General features: G+C 35.7%; 1 protein-coding gene across 3 annotated transcripts in view; it reads left to right on the top strand.

Annotated features, from left to right (window-relative positions):
- Positions 1-16,622, top strand: part of CRBN (cereblon) — a 38,451-nt gene extending 21,829 nt beyond the window's left edge. For all 3 annotated transcript variants that reach the window (XM_027863968.1, XM_027863967.1, XM_027863969.1), the window contains 5 exons: positions 1,704-1,788; positions 2,584-2,699; positions 6,266-6,330; positions 8,963-9,094; positions 13,899-16,622. In XM_027863968.1, the coding sequence (XP_027719769.1) occupies positions 1,704-1,788; positions 2,584-2,699; positions 6,266-6,330; positions 8,963-9,094; positions 13,899-14,082 (582 nt within the window). In that variant the 3' untranslated portion in view covers positions 14,083-16,622. The remainder of the gene's footprint in view (positions 1-1,703; positions 1,789-2,583; positions 2,700-6,265; positions 6,331-8,962; positions 9,095-13,898) is intronic.
- Positions 16,623-16,829: the final 207 nt, after the last annotated feature.

Below are 16,829 nucleotides of genomic sequence, written 5' to 3'. Positions count from 1 at the left end.
TGATAATGATGAAGTCCATATAAAGTACTCTTACGAAAATTTGAGAAGGGAGAAAGCACTTTCAGCTGGGGAGATTAGGGAAGGCTTCTTGGAAGAGGTGGCTTCTGTGTGGCCCTAAATAGGAAGGGAAGGGGAGGGAGTTTATTTCATGCTTGAGGATCGGCCTGAGTGTATGCATAGAAATGGAGGAAAGGAGGGTATAATGAGGGAATAGTTTGACTGAGTAGATGTGCAGGCCCGGTGGTGAGAAATAAGGTTGAAAAGTTAGATTGGAACCAGATTGTGCTTAAATGCCAAACTTGTGTTTTTATTCTATAGTTAATCAGGAATCATTGCAGGTTTTTGATAGGGGGAGTGACAGGGTCAGACTTATCAATAGGAAGATGCGATTGGAGAGGAGAGATAGCAGAGGCACAGAGACAGGTGTTTACATGAGGATCCCAGATAACACACGCTGACGGCCCAAGGTAGGTGCTGTGGATAATCTTGAGTGGAGAAGTGATCATTGAAACCACAGACATGGATGAGTCTGCTGAAGGAAAGAGTGTAGAGAGAGAAGATAGCTAAACTGTTAGGACTGTTGTTAGAAGTGGATCGCCATGTGTAGCATTCAATTCCACAAATGTCTCAGTGCCTGCTACACGAAAGCCACTCGGCTAGCATTCTGTTAAGCGTGTTTGTGCCTTTTGTACTCAGTGTTCTCAGTGGTATACTTTAGATCTCCTGCTAGACTGTGTATTTGTTTGTCTTGGAATCTTTGTCAGTATCTATACCATTCTTCACTTATTTAGGTAAGTACTTCAATGAGTGATCTGGAATTTAGGCTAAGTCATGTTTTCTTTCACTTTTAGGAACTGACAAGAATATAAGTATTGAACTTGGAGAAACAAAAGAATACATTTTATGGAAATACAGAAAAAAATGTTTTAGGATTTTTAATAAAAAGTCCTTTAGAAAACTTTTTTATTCTAAAAATAGAGTCCATCTTTTTCTAAGTAAAGAACTGATGAGTGTCAGAAGATAATTGTTATCCATGTAATAATACAAAGTTAGGAAGTGCCAAAAAATAATTGATTTTTTTTAAAGATCAGAAATGGGTGGAATTGCTAATAAGATGCCAAATATGTTTATGCCTTTCTTTGTATCCTCTAAACTTATTAGCACAGGCATTGGCACATAGTAGGCACTTAATAAATGTCTTGTCTTGTTTACTTTTAAATTACTTGTACAGCACAGTAACAGCAATGAACAACTGTGAATGACTTAGCTATTCTCAGAAATACAGTGATCCGAGACAATCCCATAGGACTCATAATGAAAAATGTTATCTGCCTCCAGAGAAAGAACTGATGTTTGAATACAGACCAAAGCACACTGTTTTTCTTTCTTTTTTTCTTTCTTTTCTAGTTCGAGTTTTCTTGCACAGAATGACTGATATGGAAATGTTTTCCATGATTTCACATGTATAATCTATATCAGATTGCTTCCTGTCTTAGGGAGGGAGAAAGGGATAGAATTTGGAACTCAAAACTTTAAAAAAATGGATTTTAAAAATTGTTTTTACATGTAATTGGGGAAAAATAAAATATTTTAAAAAATAAAATATGTGTACGGTATTTGTAAAGAACTATTTACTCTGACCTTTTCTGATAAACAAATAAAAGAGTTAAATTGTTAATGTGAATGTTTTATTTTAACCACAGGAAACCTTAATGGAAAGAGTCAAGAGACAGCTACATGAATGGGATGAAAATCTAAAAGATGAGTCTCTTCCTTCAAATCCTATTGGTATGGAAAGTTATTTTTAGCTCAGAATGTTTAATCTAGTGCAGCAAACAATCATTAAGTGCCCACTGTGTTGAAAAACGTGGTATTTGTTTAAATGGGATTATTTCACTCTAACTTCATTGAAACCTGAAGTATTTGTTTGAATTTTAACTTTATTCTCTGGAAATTATTTTAAAGTAGTATGAAAGAAAATCAAAAGGAAGGGGTAATACTATTTATTTATTTTTTGCCTCTTTGATTCATACCTGTTTATTTTAGCAAAGTTTCCTCAGAGAAGTAAGTTTTGATATTTATAAAGGACAGTTTTTCACTTAATATCAGTCCTTGCATTTATAGGTGGTCCTGCTGCCTCGATTAAACTTACTCTACTATTTAATGTTTGTATCTGTTTTTAAGTTATAGTTGTAATTAAAATAATGCTGTATTTGCCATAGATGTTTCTGTAGGCAGATAACTCTCAAATCGATTTAATTTGAGGATTTTCTCATTTTGTGAATTAGAACTCCTACTTGTAAAAGAAGGGATAGCACATGTAAACTTGTTAAATTGCATAAAGGACGGGTGTGGTCAGTTCATATGATTCATACTTCTTTGAACTTCCTGGCAATATTTTCTGGCATTATCCGTCATTAACTGATGTATTGTGTTTATATTTTAAAACATCATTATCACTATATTATAGCTTTTGTTTGGGATCCATTTTCAAAAGATAGGTGACTCTGCGTGTCTTTCACGCGAGATATGGTTGTTTTATTTATCTGGTTTTTAAACTGAAAAACTCATTGTGTCTTGAAGATTTTTCTTATAGAGTGGCTGCCTGTCTTCCTATTGATGATGCATTACGAATTCAGCTCCTTAAAATTGGCAGTGCTATCCAGCGACTTCGTTGTGAACTAGATATTATGAACAAAGTGAGTATGCTAACCTTTTCTCACTAATTCCTGATGAAGTCCAAAGTTGGTTGGATCTGTTTTATCAAGATACATGGTTAGGAACCATGAAATCAGAGTAACTTCTCATTTGAAATTGTATTAACCCTGTAAGAACTTACCTAAATTTGAAAATTGCTTTTTAAAAATTAACTTGTAACAGTCACCTGTTGCAGAGTTGTTTCAAATCACCACTTTCTACTCCATGCAAGAGGTATTTTCCTTATAATTTAATATGTAGCAAAGTTTTGCAACACTTAATGAAAAGGTCATTTGCCAGTAATGATTCACATAAACTTTTCAAATGACAGTTCAGTAATTTTTTTTCCCTAAAGATAATTGAACTATTTGGTTCACAACCTGAATTGTCATGTTAGTGTTCTTGATAGAATTTTAAAAAACAGTACATTTTTAAACAGAGAAAGAAGGAAAATGGAATTTAGGATCCCAAAGATTTGTATTACAATGGACTGTTTTAATAAGTCAATCCTTTAATTATAATTTTCAGAGCAATATTGATGATGAATTGTTCAGCTGAATTTGTTTTCTAGACATGGTGGACTGTTTTAATGAGATCATTTGACCTATACATTACCTAAATAGATTGAATATATCTAATAAAGTTTATTTAATGTAAGTTGTGGAAAATAAGTCTCTCTTCTTCCAGTGGAGGAGTCAGCATAATACTTGTTCCCTAGTGTTGCTTTCAGACCATTCATCTCCTGCATCTTTTCTACCTTTTAAGATTACTTTTCTGTCTGTATTGCCTGATTCAGATCCTTGTTGCTACTCTGCTTAGCATTCAAGTCATACCTCCTTCTTTCTCAAGGAGTTTAGTGTATTTTTTTTTAACTGGACCTATGATTTCATTGGTATAGAAAATTTCTCTCCCAGTGCAAATCAGCATCTGACAATGTGCTGATAATCTTGGAGAATTACTAGATTGACTTGGAAGTTACTGAACTCTAGATCTTCCTGGACTCAAAGCTGACTTACTCTCCATGCTACTCTGCCTCTCTTCAGGTTGATATCCCGTAGGATATCCCGACTTCTCAGTTCATCAGCCTGTTCAGTTCTCCTAACCTCTATCTTCAGATTCTCGCAGCCACATCCACTGCTGTTCTCTCCAGCTGGCATCCTGTCTCTGTCTTCTCTTTCACTAGCAGATTCTTAACACTAGTCTTATCTCTACTTTGTATCTACTCACACTCAGCCTCTGGAATTCTGTCTTTAATCCCCACTACTAAAACCCCATTCTCCAAGTGGAATCAGTATTCTCTTTAAAAAAAAAAAATCCACAACTATCTCCCCAGTTATTAAATTCCCCAGTATTTTATATATTCCTCAATAATTTCTACTTATATCCCTTTCCAAAATGTCATACTGAATTCCCAGTACACCCTCTTACCTTCCGTTAAGTTCTTCCTTTTGAAGAAAGAAAAATTTGAGTGAAGTCCGAATTCAGCCGTATCTGACAGTATAATATACCCTTTTGTCTGTAGTCCCCTGCTTTTCTGCTGAAAGCAGAGAGTTGTTTCCTCCTTTTCTGGGAACCAGGTCATTGTAATTAAAGAGTTGGGAAGCGTTTTAGTGTTGTTTTCCTTTATTTGTAGTCCTTGTTTATATTTTCCTCTTGGTTCTACTCTCCTCTCTGTTTTCAGGATTAGTCTTTATTTCTTTGAATTACATTCGTTACTTAATGGTACAGTATATTCTGTTATGTTCATATTCCACGGTTTATTAGGCCATTCCCAGGTCATTGTGTACCCTCATTGTTTCTAGTTCTTTTGCTTTCACAAAGAATGCCCCTGTGAATATTTTGTTATATGTGAGACCTTTCTCTTTGTCAGTAAGTACCTTGGGTTACATACCCAATTAGGGCAGATGGTTCAGATGGTCTGCGCACTTTAGCGTCTTTTCTTGCATCGTTATACTCATATCTCCATCAACAGTATTTGTGTACCTATGTCCCAATAGCTTCTCCAGGGTTACTGTTACTGTTTTACCATCTTTGCCAGTTTGATGGGTGTGTCATGAAACTAATATTAAGAGAAATTGAGTATCCTTTTAACTTCTAATCCCTGGCCTTTCCTCAGTCTTTATCCTCCTTGACTTCCCTGTGGCTTTTGACACTTTCAGTGATCACCCCTTCCTTGACACTCTATCTTCCTTAACTTCATTGATACTTTGCTCTCCTCTTTTTTCCCTCCAAGTTGCTGATTGCTCGTTCTCAATCTCTTTTGCTAGATCTCTGTCTTCCTTCCTCTAACCATGGCTGTCCCCTAAAGCCTTAGGTCATCCTGTCTTCTTTCCCCATACCTTTTCCTTTGATAATCTCATTTACCCTATGAGAACACTTATCTTTTCCTACAAATGACTGTCAGATCGAGGACTTGGAGACAAAATGTATTTCTGCCTGCCTGCTGCATATCTCTATAGGACATTCTGTCAGCATTTCAGCATCTTTAAAACGGAGTCCATTATCCCCTGAAGCTGCCTTTCTTCCGGACTTCCCTGTTGAGTATAACACTAGCCCTGCCTGATCTCCCAAGTTCCAATCTTGAGTTAGCTTCCTCTCACCATTTGCTAATTAGTGTCAAGCCTTGGCCTCATTCCTCTTGTCTGTGCACATGGCCGCTAACCAAGTTCAGGTCCCTCTCCTGTTTATGTCTCTCTTCACCAATCTGTTTTTCACAAAATAATCTTCCAGAGGCACAGATTTGACCTCACCATTCTGCTCAAAAATCTGCAGTACTTCCTGTTTTCACTGTGTGGTATAATATAGCACATGTGATATAGCACAGTATATTAGCATGGTATTTGAAGTGCCCAACCATCTGTCTCCAGTGTACCTTTCCATCTTTATATCACATCCTTCCCCTTTATAGACTCTGCAATTCAGCCAGACTAGTTTTTCCTCAAACTTGACATTTCATCTCATACTTTTTATATACACATAAGCCATTCTCTCTGCCTTGGATGCATTTACCACCTCATCTTTGGCTCACAGTCCTTTGCTTCCTTCAATACTCAGCTTAGGTACCATCCCTCTGAAGTTAGCCCCTCATCTCCCCAAGGATGTTTGTCATCTCTCCTGTCTCAAATTACTTTGCATCAAATTTCTTTACGTACAATGTTGTCTTCACCCTTTCGACCTCATCTCCAACCTCCAGCATTAGAATATAAGCTCTTGGAGGGCAAAGAATGTTTAATTTTTATCTTGGTGTCTTATGATATTGGATGAATTGATTTTTTTGTCTGGTAGATTTCTGATTTTAGTTTAATTTTGATCAGCTTGTGATCTGGCATTTTTTTAATTTAGTCTCTGATCTTTCTATCTTTCTGTCCTCTCCCCAGTTTTTTTTTTTTTTTTAATAACTAAGGAACATATTTGGGAAATGTGACATTCATAGAAATGCCTGGGAAAAGTTTAGAAATGTGTTTTATCATATGCTTTAGATAGCTTTACTACTGAGATGGCTTAACACAATATATATTTATTTTCTTCTGTTTATCTTCTAAGACTGTTATGTGTGTGTTTTTTTAAGTGTACCTCCCTTTGCTGTAAGCAGTGTCAAGAAACGGAAATCACAACCAAAACCGAAATATTCAGGTGAGACTCTTATTCAGTTCAATTCAGTTAAAAGACTTTATTGAACACTTGCTGTGAGTTTGGGGGAATACAAAAGAGGTAGAATAATGGAAGATGTTCAAGGATAAAAATTACAGACAGATGCAGTTTTGCTGTAGATGCTTTTGTATTTCATGCGGTGAATTTATTCACTACTCATGTAAAATCCTTTACCTGTTAATTACTGGGAAAGGTGATTGGCAGTACAAAGTTTCTTTCAGGTTTTTACTTTGTGAAATAAAAGTTATATACAATAAGTATCTCTTTAAGAATTATGCATAGAAATTAATGAAGTTGCCTTTGTTAGGTATTAGTAATATTTTTCTAAAAACCGATCATAAATTATTCCATGTAAATCTCTTATGGAATTGTAGGAGTCAATAATTCCTTTGTAATCCCTTTGATATTCAATTGGGACTCTAATAAAATAAAAAAAAACCCTTTGTTCTCTGAGTCCTTCTGATTTCCAGAACCTCAGGTAGTTAATACCTCTAATCAGTATTCATCAGCTGTCTTATATTTCAGCCAAGCAACATCTTGCTCTATTTTATTGTCATATAAGAATCTTAGAGCTGGAACTACTGATATGATACAACCCAAGCCCCTCATTTTACAGGCCCGTTAGGAAGTAGCTGAGCTGTGGTGCAGAAACCCAGGCTGTCTGACTGCTGCTTCAGTGTTCTTGCTGCCACACCACGAGGAGTGTTTTTAGATGTAGGATTGTTTTTTAAGAGGGCTGTCATGTGACAGGAAAAGACTTAACTCTGCTTAATCCCATAGAGCAGAACTAGAAGGAAGGAAGCTAGCAAGCATTTATTAAATACTTACTGTGTGTCAGGCACTATGCTAAGTGCCTTACAGATGTCTCATTTGATACAACAACCAGGGAGGGTAGGTACTATTAATCATTCCCATTTTACAGTTGAGGAATTTGAAGCAAACAGAAGTTAAGTCACTTGCCAAGATCACACAGCTAAGTTAGTGTCTGAGGCCAAATTTGAACTCCTCTTCCTGACTACAGGCTTAGCCTTCTGTCCACTGCACCACCTGCCTCTAAAGGCAGCGTCTGCCACCAGAAGCAATGAATGGAGTTTGCAAAGAAACACATTTAGGCTTCAGATAAGGAAACATTTCTTAACAGTTAAAGCTCTCCAGAACTGGATTGGGTTCCCTCAGGGTGGATTCCCCCTCACTGGAGAAATAGCTGGATGATCTCTTGTTCATATGTTTAGCGGATACTCTGGTTTGGTTGTGGATTGGCCTGGATGGCCTTTGAGGTTCCCTCCAACTCTGAAATTTTGTGATTCTGGAATCATCCCCAGATGTCTTTTTCCCTCAGGAAGAGTATGAAAGTTGGGCTGTAACTACAGTGATTGTGGGCTTGATATGTTGCTCCCAAGAGTAGAAAAGACGGTCTTATTTTTACATGCTAAATCAGCCTAAATACCAATAATGTGTGTCATGAAGAGAGGTAGGTATTGTTGCCTCCAGCTTACAGTTAGAGAAGTTGACGTTTATCATCTAAGTATCTTGTCATTGGCTATACACTTCAAATCCTGGAGCTAGAAAGGACGTGAAATACCATCTAGTTCAAATCCCTCACAAATGAGATTAAACCCACAGTAGTGAAGCAGCTCCCTCAGCATCACACAGCCCATTATTGGTGGAGCTGACATTATACAAGGCTCCTAACCACTCACCTGGCTCTTTCCATGTATTCTAGATTAACTCTGGACTCATTTGATTTTTGGTTTGATGAATGATCTCATGCAAATTTATTTTCAAACTTGTACCAAATACCATTATTTGGATAAGAAGTAATCAACTTTTAATTTTTTTTTTGGAGCAAGTAAGAAATATACTCAGCAGCAATGCCATGTTTCTTGTGATTTTTTTTTAATTTAAATTTTCACGTGCATATCCACTCTAAAGTTGTGACTGTATTGAGCTAATGATTCACAAAATTTCAGAGATGCAAGGAACGAAGTTACAGAATTTTCAAAGTGTCATTAGAGGTCTGTACGAAGCATTTGCTGTAGGTCATAACAACTTGGAGGCAGAACCTAGTTCTCTTTCCACAGTATAAATAACTGCACGAAACTGCTTCTAATAAATTGAGGGTTTTTTTGTATTTTAGGAGCAGGGGGGGAAGTATCTCCTATGATTTTGTATTTTATTTTTTGTTCTTGTAGAGATGTCTTTTGCTTATAAAAGCCAAAGTATTTTAGAGAATTAGTATTGATTCTTTTCAGTCTTCATTGAAAATGGGTTCAGCACTCATTTCTAAGGGCAGAATCAGATGAGTGAATTGAATTTTTATTGATCATCATTAAACCATTTCAGAAGACAGCTATTTAAGTTGGACAGAAGTAAGCCGACTGTCAAATATTGTTTGTATTTTGAAATTCCTACTTTTGACTCTTAATAGTACTCATATATCAAGATGTATTAATTTCTAACCAATATTTTGAAAAAAAAAATCATTATTACCTTAAACCCAAGACCCTTCTGTTTCTTGCCAGTTCTGTTCACTGTATGTTAAAATTAAATAGAAAGACTTTCATTCCAGATTCAAATGTGATTTATATGGCTGTTCTTGATTTATCTGTTGTAGTTTGTCCTTATGTGGGCCTATGGCAGCATACGTGAATCCTCACGGATATGTGCATGAGACGCTTACAGTGTACAAGGCTTCTAACCTCAATCTGATCGGCCGATCTTCAACAGAGCACAGCTGGTTTCCTGGGTAATTTGGTGGTGATTTGATGTTGTTTTTATTTTTTTAATTTAACTTCTTAGGGTTTAGTATATTCTGTGCCATAATCAGACACGGAAGCCAAAAGTCCTGAGCCAGAATTAGTCACAGCTATAAAATGAAATGAATAATTCTGCTGAAATACTCTTCAATCTGTGAATACTGAACAGCAGCTGTTGCATTATATTTTGTACCTTTTACATAAGTAAATAGCATAGAATGCAAAGGTAAGAAGAAGAGATTGCCAAATACTGTGACCCTCAAGTGAAATTTAAATTGGAGGCAAAAAACACTTAGTCTGTCATCCATGTCCTGAAAGTAAAATACTTTGTGATGCACTGATTTCAGAATCTTGGATTTAGAGCCAGAAGGGATATTAAAGGAGATCTAGTTCAGCTCTCTTTTTTACAGATGAAGAAACTGCAAATTGACTTACTTCAGGTCACAGTTAGGGTAGGCATGGGGATGGAGAGAGAAAGTGTCAGAGCTGAGATTCCAACCTGGGCCTCTGACTCTAAATACTGTGTTGTCTCCACCACTGTGCTATTGAGGCTTCCTGTTGTTTTGTGCCCATAGTTGTCTGCCATGCCAGAGAAGCTTCACAAATGTCAGTGATTGACTACTTGGTGTCAGAGTAGGCACCACTGTCTGAAGAATTTTTATACTAGAATTTTTATACATGACTTTTGTGCTTTAATCAAATTGTTACATTCACCTGTAAGTCATCATACCTGTTATTAATATGTACTCGTTTATAAAGGATGATTCATAAGTCTAAGCACCCTGTTGGTTTAGAGTATGTACTCACAGCTAAGGTAAAGAGTCTACATTGTTTTGGCTTATATCCCACAAATATGATAGATGATTCATATTAAAATATACTCCATGTTTGACTGCCATAATATGCTATGATACAGTATAGACTGCTGTGAATCTTCTGAAGCTCAATGTCCTAAGCAGAATGTTTTAAGTATAATTTGATAAGTTATAATTTATTAAATACTTAATATAAGAATGCATGTTTGTTGAATGAACGAATGAATGATTGGTAAATGGAGAACACAGCCAGGCACTTGAGGAGATGCAAAGTTTAGACTTTAGAGACCCATCTAGTCCAATGCTCCTGTTTTATAAGATGAGGAAACTGAGGCCAAGTGAGTTTAGGTGACCACCTAAGATCAAATGGATTGTATCAGAGCCAGTATTTGAAGCTGATCTTGTGACTCCAGATCTAGGGCACTTTCCACTGTACCATATGGTTTCACTCCCTCAAAGAAACTAGTAATAATAATAGTATTTATATAGCACATTATGGTTTGCAAAACATATTACTCATATTTAATTTCATCCTGACAACAACCTTATAAAGTAGCTCGTTTTACAGATGTGGGAACAGGCTAACAAATTTGTTACTAGCTGTACTTAAGAAGAGATTCTTGGTTTCATGTACTGAGTCTTTGTTCTCTTTTGAATATGGAAATATTCATATAATTTGTTTAAATTTAGGGTAGATAAAAAAGAGCTAGAAGGGAACGAAAAAAAAAAAATCCCCTCTATAACATTCCCAACAAGTGGGCATCCAGCCTTGGCTTAAAAACCTCCTGTCATGGGGAACTTATCATATTACAAAGTAGTAAACAGTGAGAATTGTCAAAAATTTTTCCTTATAAGGAGCCAGTATAGACCTTCCTGCAGTTTCTACCCTTTTCTCCCAGTTCTGCCATCTGGAGCCAAGCAAAACACGTCTTATTCTTCTTCTGTATAACAGTTGTTCATTTACTTAAAGATAGCCATAATACCCCTGTAAGCCCCCAGTCATCATTTCTGTTTAGCTAAATTTAGCGCAGTTCCTTTAGCAGAACCTCATATGGCAAGGTTGTGAGTCCTCATCTTCATCACATATACTTATATTTTCTTAAAACTGCATAATGCTACAAGTGTGATCTGATCAAGGCAGGATATAACAGGACTGTCACTTTCTGTGTTCTGAAGAGTCACCATTATTGTATCCTGAGATAGCATGAACTTTTAAGCTCCTGTGCCACGTTGTTGATGTATTGAAAAGTCTGCTAAAGGGGGCATCTAGGTGGCGCAGTGGATAGAGCACCGGCCCTGAAGGCACGAGGACCTGAGTTCAAGTCCGGCCTTAGACCAAACATTTGACACTTACTAGCAGTGTGACCCTGGGCAAATCACTTAACCCCAATTGCCTAAAAATAACTTTTTTTTTAATTTAAAAAAAAAAGAAAGAGAAAAGTCCGCTGAAATCCCTAATTTTGCACATGACCTGTTGTCAAACTTTACCTCTCCTATCCTATAGTATTTCAGTTGTTATTTTGAATCCAAGCAGAGGACTTTACATTTATCCTTAGTAAATTTCAGAGCTGAAGAGAACCTCAGACATTACCTAGTGCAAACTGCTCCTCCCATTCTTTATGAGGAAAACAGATGAGGAAACCCATCTAGGTTAAATGACTTAACCCATGTCAGATTGGTAGTAATTATCAGTGGCATAATTTGAACCCAGGTCATCTGACACCAAATCCAGTCTTCTTTCCATAGCATCATTCTGTCTTCAGTTCACTCTACTCTTGACATCTTTGTGGTTCCTAATTTTTTCATCCTTTATGCTAATGATTTCCCCTAGCCTTATGTCATCTGTGCCTTCAATATGTAGCATAGGGTCAAGGAGAAATTCTTATGGTACCAATCACTACTCCCACTAGCTAGTCAGCTGATGGTAGTTTCAGGAGTTTCATTTTTTAAGACCATGCTTAACTCCCACTTCTCCATTAAGTCTTCCCTCACTATATCAGCCCATAAGTAACCTCCCTCTTCTTTGACCTCACAGCATTTGTTGGACTACTAATATGGTATTTCTATGCTGTCATGTGTCAGGGACTAGGGTGGAGTGGTCTCAAGCAGATTGTAAGTTCTATAAAGTCAAGTACAGCAGTTGTTACTTCTAAATAGCCTCCATATGCCCTGAATGTGGCAGGGATTCAAAAAGTATTTTGTGGAATTTCAAGGCTGAGAGACTTTAGAAATCATCTGGCTAATCCCCCAAGTGAATAAAATCATTTGCCCCAAATCACATAGGTAACCATTAGCAGGAAATTGAAATTACTTCTTAATTGATTATTAATTTTCCTTTTTAACTAGAAAAAGAATCAAAAGAACCTTTGGATTTAATATTTAAGGATCTCCTTAAATTTCCAAAATCATTTACTTTTCTACTTTTATTTCCCATCTTCTGCCATGAGAAAATTCAGTTTGCTAAATAAAGCCTAGGGGGATATCAGTTTCCAGGCTTGGACTGAACACCCAGATTATCAAATAATTTCTTTTGGGAACAAAATTAAGAATTATGTGTCAGTTCAAATATTTACTGCTTGTAACATATTATAGTGGAATAAAAACACCCAGCAGTTATATCTAGCCAACAATTTATCTACCAACATATGCAGTTGTAGAAATAAATAGGGTCCAAGGTTCTCAATAGCCAAGGACCCTGAACCTTGGTTTCTACAGTTATTATAGGTTGAAGGGAGTGGGGGTAAAAAAGAAAAAAAAAATGTAGGGATTAAGTCACCTTATTTCTTATTAGTGGAGAGGAGTAGGACTTTCTCCAAAATCAAGCAGATGGGGCAGGGGGGGAAGGGGGGCGGGGTTAGTAGTTTTATGATTTCCCTGAAATCAAATGGCTCATAAGAAGTTAAAACTTAACTTCTCAAAATGGTAGATAAAGGGGAAAAAGGAGTTTTTAATGCTTTTCCTTTTCCTGTAACAACTTTGCACTGTACTATGTGGTAGGGGAAACAAAGATGGATAAGAATCCTCTGCTCCTTCGGAGTACTTTAAATAACTAAAATTATGTATAAGAAATATTTTGTTGATTTGTTATTCCAGTGAAAAAGTTATGCTGCTTGTGGCCTTACATTCTTTCATCTTCACTTTGGAATAGGTTCATTCTTATTTGAATCAATTTAATATTATTATCTTGAATGCCTTTGATGTCCTAGTGTGATGATCATTAATTTCTGAAATGTTTAATTTATACACAGTAGAAAAAGTATACAGTTCTGCAGGTGGGAGGATAAAAACAGATCCTGCTGTTCTCAGTGAGCATGAAAATGCAGAATAACCCAAAATGCAGGTGCAAGACTGGCGTGTGGCCTTGGCACGATACGTGGGCTCTCATGCAGAGTAAACTTAGATTCCAAAGGAAAATTCTAGATTGCTCAGAAGAGTGTTTCCCCTGTGTTAGTATAGTTTTTCTTTTCTTGTGTGATAGAAAACTCAGTGTTTCAGGTTTTACCAACCAAAAGCTTTTCCTATAAAGTTTTACATAGATGTAGGAAGTACCAGGTGAGCATTCAGTCCTACATAAAACAAGAAGTGGTACCTTAGAGCAAAGTAGCAATTCTAATATTTCTTTGGAGTGAGATGGTATTTAAGAATTCACTTCCACTGAAATACCAAGAGTAGAACTGCCATGTGTCCCTCTCAGATCTTTTTTTGTACTGGAATTTTGTTGCATTGATTGTTGCTATAGAAACATTAACTAATGCTTGGGATTTAGAAGCCAAATTACTGCATATTTTGGATTGTAAAGGTATTTGTCCTAACACAATTTGACTTTTCTGAGTATCAGACTCAGAATTTGGATTCAAGTTATAGTTAACTTATGTATCATTAAGAGTTGTAACCGTGTATTATTATTTGAAATAGATTTCTCTTAAAATGTATGATCATTTAAAAGATGAAGTACATGAGTACTTGCTTTATTTTTCAGGTACGCATGGACTATTGCCCAATGCAGAGTTTGCTCAAGTCACATTGGGTGGAAGTTTACAGCCACCAAGAAGGATATGTCACCTCAGAAATTTTGGGGGTTAACTCGATCTGCTCTCCTGCCCAGGATTCCAGAAACTGAAGACACGTCCAACCAAGACAGCTCACCATTACTCTGCTTGTAATCTGATGATTTGCTTTGGGAACAAGAAACAGAACCAGTCAGTCAGTGTTTGTAAATCAAATCTGCCTGGGAAGTTAACTCTCTTCAGATGCTTACCTAAGTAAAAAGTGTCATTACACTGAGGTTTGCTGTATGTATGAGGAATTGCTGCTTCCTTCAGAAACAATGGTAGCTGAAGATTTGAATTCATTGTTGAAGAGGAGGAAAAGAAATTTAGCAAATAGGTTTGATTTCAGGAATATCTATCCTAAATAACTTGGTAAACTTGCCACTGCCCTGTTGAATTTCACATCCACTTTTACCCAAGTAAAGTTTTTAAAAATGCTGTTAAAAACAGTTTGTGGCTTATATCCTTCATGTGTGGCAATAAATATTACAAATGCATTTCATTTTTAGGGATGTTTGTCAGAGGTAGCACATGAAGATATTTTTTAGAGTGTCACTGATGTTTCCAAGTTTGTGTATGTGTATACACGCACACAGACACATACACACAATTTTGAATTTCCATTTTGCTCGATGTTACTTAAAGGATCCTGGTGGGAGACTGGTTGCTCCATCCTGGTATTTGTGATGGTCATAATGCCATTTTGGTAACAAAAATGGCAAAAGGCAATCAGTGGCACTTGCTGCTAAAGCAAGTAAGGTACAGTGTTCCTTTTTTATAGGGAGATTGGATCATATATTAAAAAGGGCTTTTTCCTTTTTGATTGAGCTTTTTTGCCATGTTGATTTGTAAATCTTTTAAAGCATTGATGTAAAATGTACAGTTTGAACTCCCCAAATAAACTTTCCTCATTTTCCAAAAATATTAGTGAATTCTGAGTCATGCTGTTAAATTATATTTGTTTAGTATTTAGTAAACTGGTACCCATTTAAACTTAATTTGCTCAGTACATGAATTATTTTTCAAGAAGAAAGTTTAAAAATGTGGCAATCATCCTTCGGCTCATTTATCAGTCCTAATACCATATGTCCTATTTTATTATTGGAAATGGACAAGATAAGTAAAAGCAAAAGCAAAATAATAAGAAAAATGTTAAATTTTTTTTTTTAACGTACTTAGGTAGGAGTCTACTGGTGACCTTAAATTTCTTCAAATATTGTTTGGTTCACCCTTTATATGTTCAAAGTAAATAATGAAAAAAAAACCCTATAAATCAATTTACTAATAAAGGAGTTCTTAAATTAAATTGTATGCAATGATTCTCTTCTGCTCCACTATGTTTAAATAGTGCGTTTAGAAATAACATTCTATAAATGTACAACAAAATCTGAGAATGTGATGTTATTTTAGAGTTATGAAATTGTTTCAGTTAACTTTAAGGAACTAATGGCCACTAATTTTTGATACTTTATATCTTTGCTTTTATTAAAGTGTGTAGTTGACCCATTTCCATAACATAGTCTTATTTTCACTTAGTTACCTTTATAATGTACTGGAGAAATCATTAGCAATGCTGAGTAAGTAGAAAGTGATTTTTTTCCAATTAAAAATATTTTCTAGATTTTCGAAAATCAAAAAATCAGAACATACCTGTACCATAGTCAAAAAGAAATTATTTTCCTGACATTCACATCATTCAAATTGGAATGGAGAAGGTAAGGTGCTGTTTTCAGTTACTACTGAACGCAGCCCTGTTGTATTTCCTTGAATTTATGAGATTCCTTCAAAACATCAAACTGACATTGTGGGACATCTGAGTATGAAATATGCTCCTTTTTTGGTATTGTATGCATATGTAATCAAGTGAAACTAGTTCAAAATGCAGTTTAATTAGATTTTATTTGCATTCCATAGACCTGAGCATCTTTGTTGTAACCAAGTTTATGACATCCTGATAAATCACTAAAGCAGTGACCAATTTCTTTTTGTGGTTCCTAGCTACAGAAGTATCACAGGTAGAGAAATCATTAAATATGTATGTATTATTTTATAGTATTGCTATAGACTTAAGAGTTCTGTACATTATAAATTTTCATGACTTGAAAACCCCTGTGCTTTTAAAGAAAGAATCTGAATGTTAGGATGGCGATTTCAGGTAGCAGTGAATGATGCCACACTGGCCAGCAAAATGCAAATCTCTGTTAGAATTATCCCAGCCATATTTAATTGTACAATATAGAAGTAATTGCCATTACGTGCTCATTTCAGTAGCACAAAATACCTCCAGGAATCAACAAAATTGCCTAATTTAAGTATCTTTCATTTGATTTGTTAAAAGAAAAATGCTGAAAGCTGTTTTGTAGCATGTAGTGATTCTTTTTATGTGTTCTAATTTTATTGTCTGCATTATTTTGTGAGATTTTTTATGATGCTATTTGTACATTAATATTTCTGGTTTGGAATTCAGATACGAAGTTTTCAAGAGTCTAGGGTGTTTTGCAGAGTTGCTGTTAGGAAGCCCATTGATTTCACTTTCTCAATCTGCTATTTGAAATAGATCTCAGAATAATTTGTCTTACTGCTTGCCAATATTTGCAAAGAAATTAAACTCAAGTATTTAAGAAACAATAATAAAGCCCTAACATTGTGATTGACTCCTTGTGATTTGCAAAAGTATGAATATATTTAGTTGTAATAATGGAGAAATTTTGTACACCTATTTTGATCTATTTGTATATATATTTCAAATCTGATTTTCAAATTTCTGATATCATTGGTGGGGATGCTCTCAATTCCATAGAATGTTTTAGTATTGCTGTGGCTAAAGAAAAGTTACCATTTGGTGGCTAAACATCTAGTGA

The sequence above is a fragment of the Vombatus ursinus genome, unplaced genomic scaffold (genome assembly GCF_900497805.2).
Source record: "Vombatus ursinus unplaced genomic scaffold, bare-nosed wombat genome assembly UNPS02014773.1, whole genome shotgun sequence".
NCBI classification, from domain to species: Eukaryota; Metazoa; Chordata; class Mammalia; order Diprotodontia; family Vombatidae; genus Vombatus; species Vombatus ursinus.
Note: the sequence above shows the minus strand (reverse complement) of the source record. Positions and strands in the feature narration are given on the sequence as shown.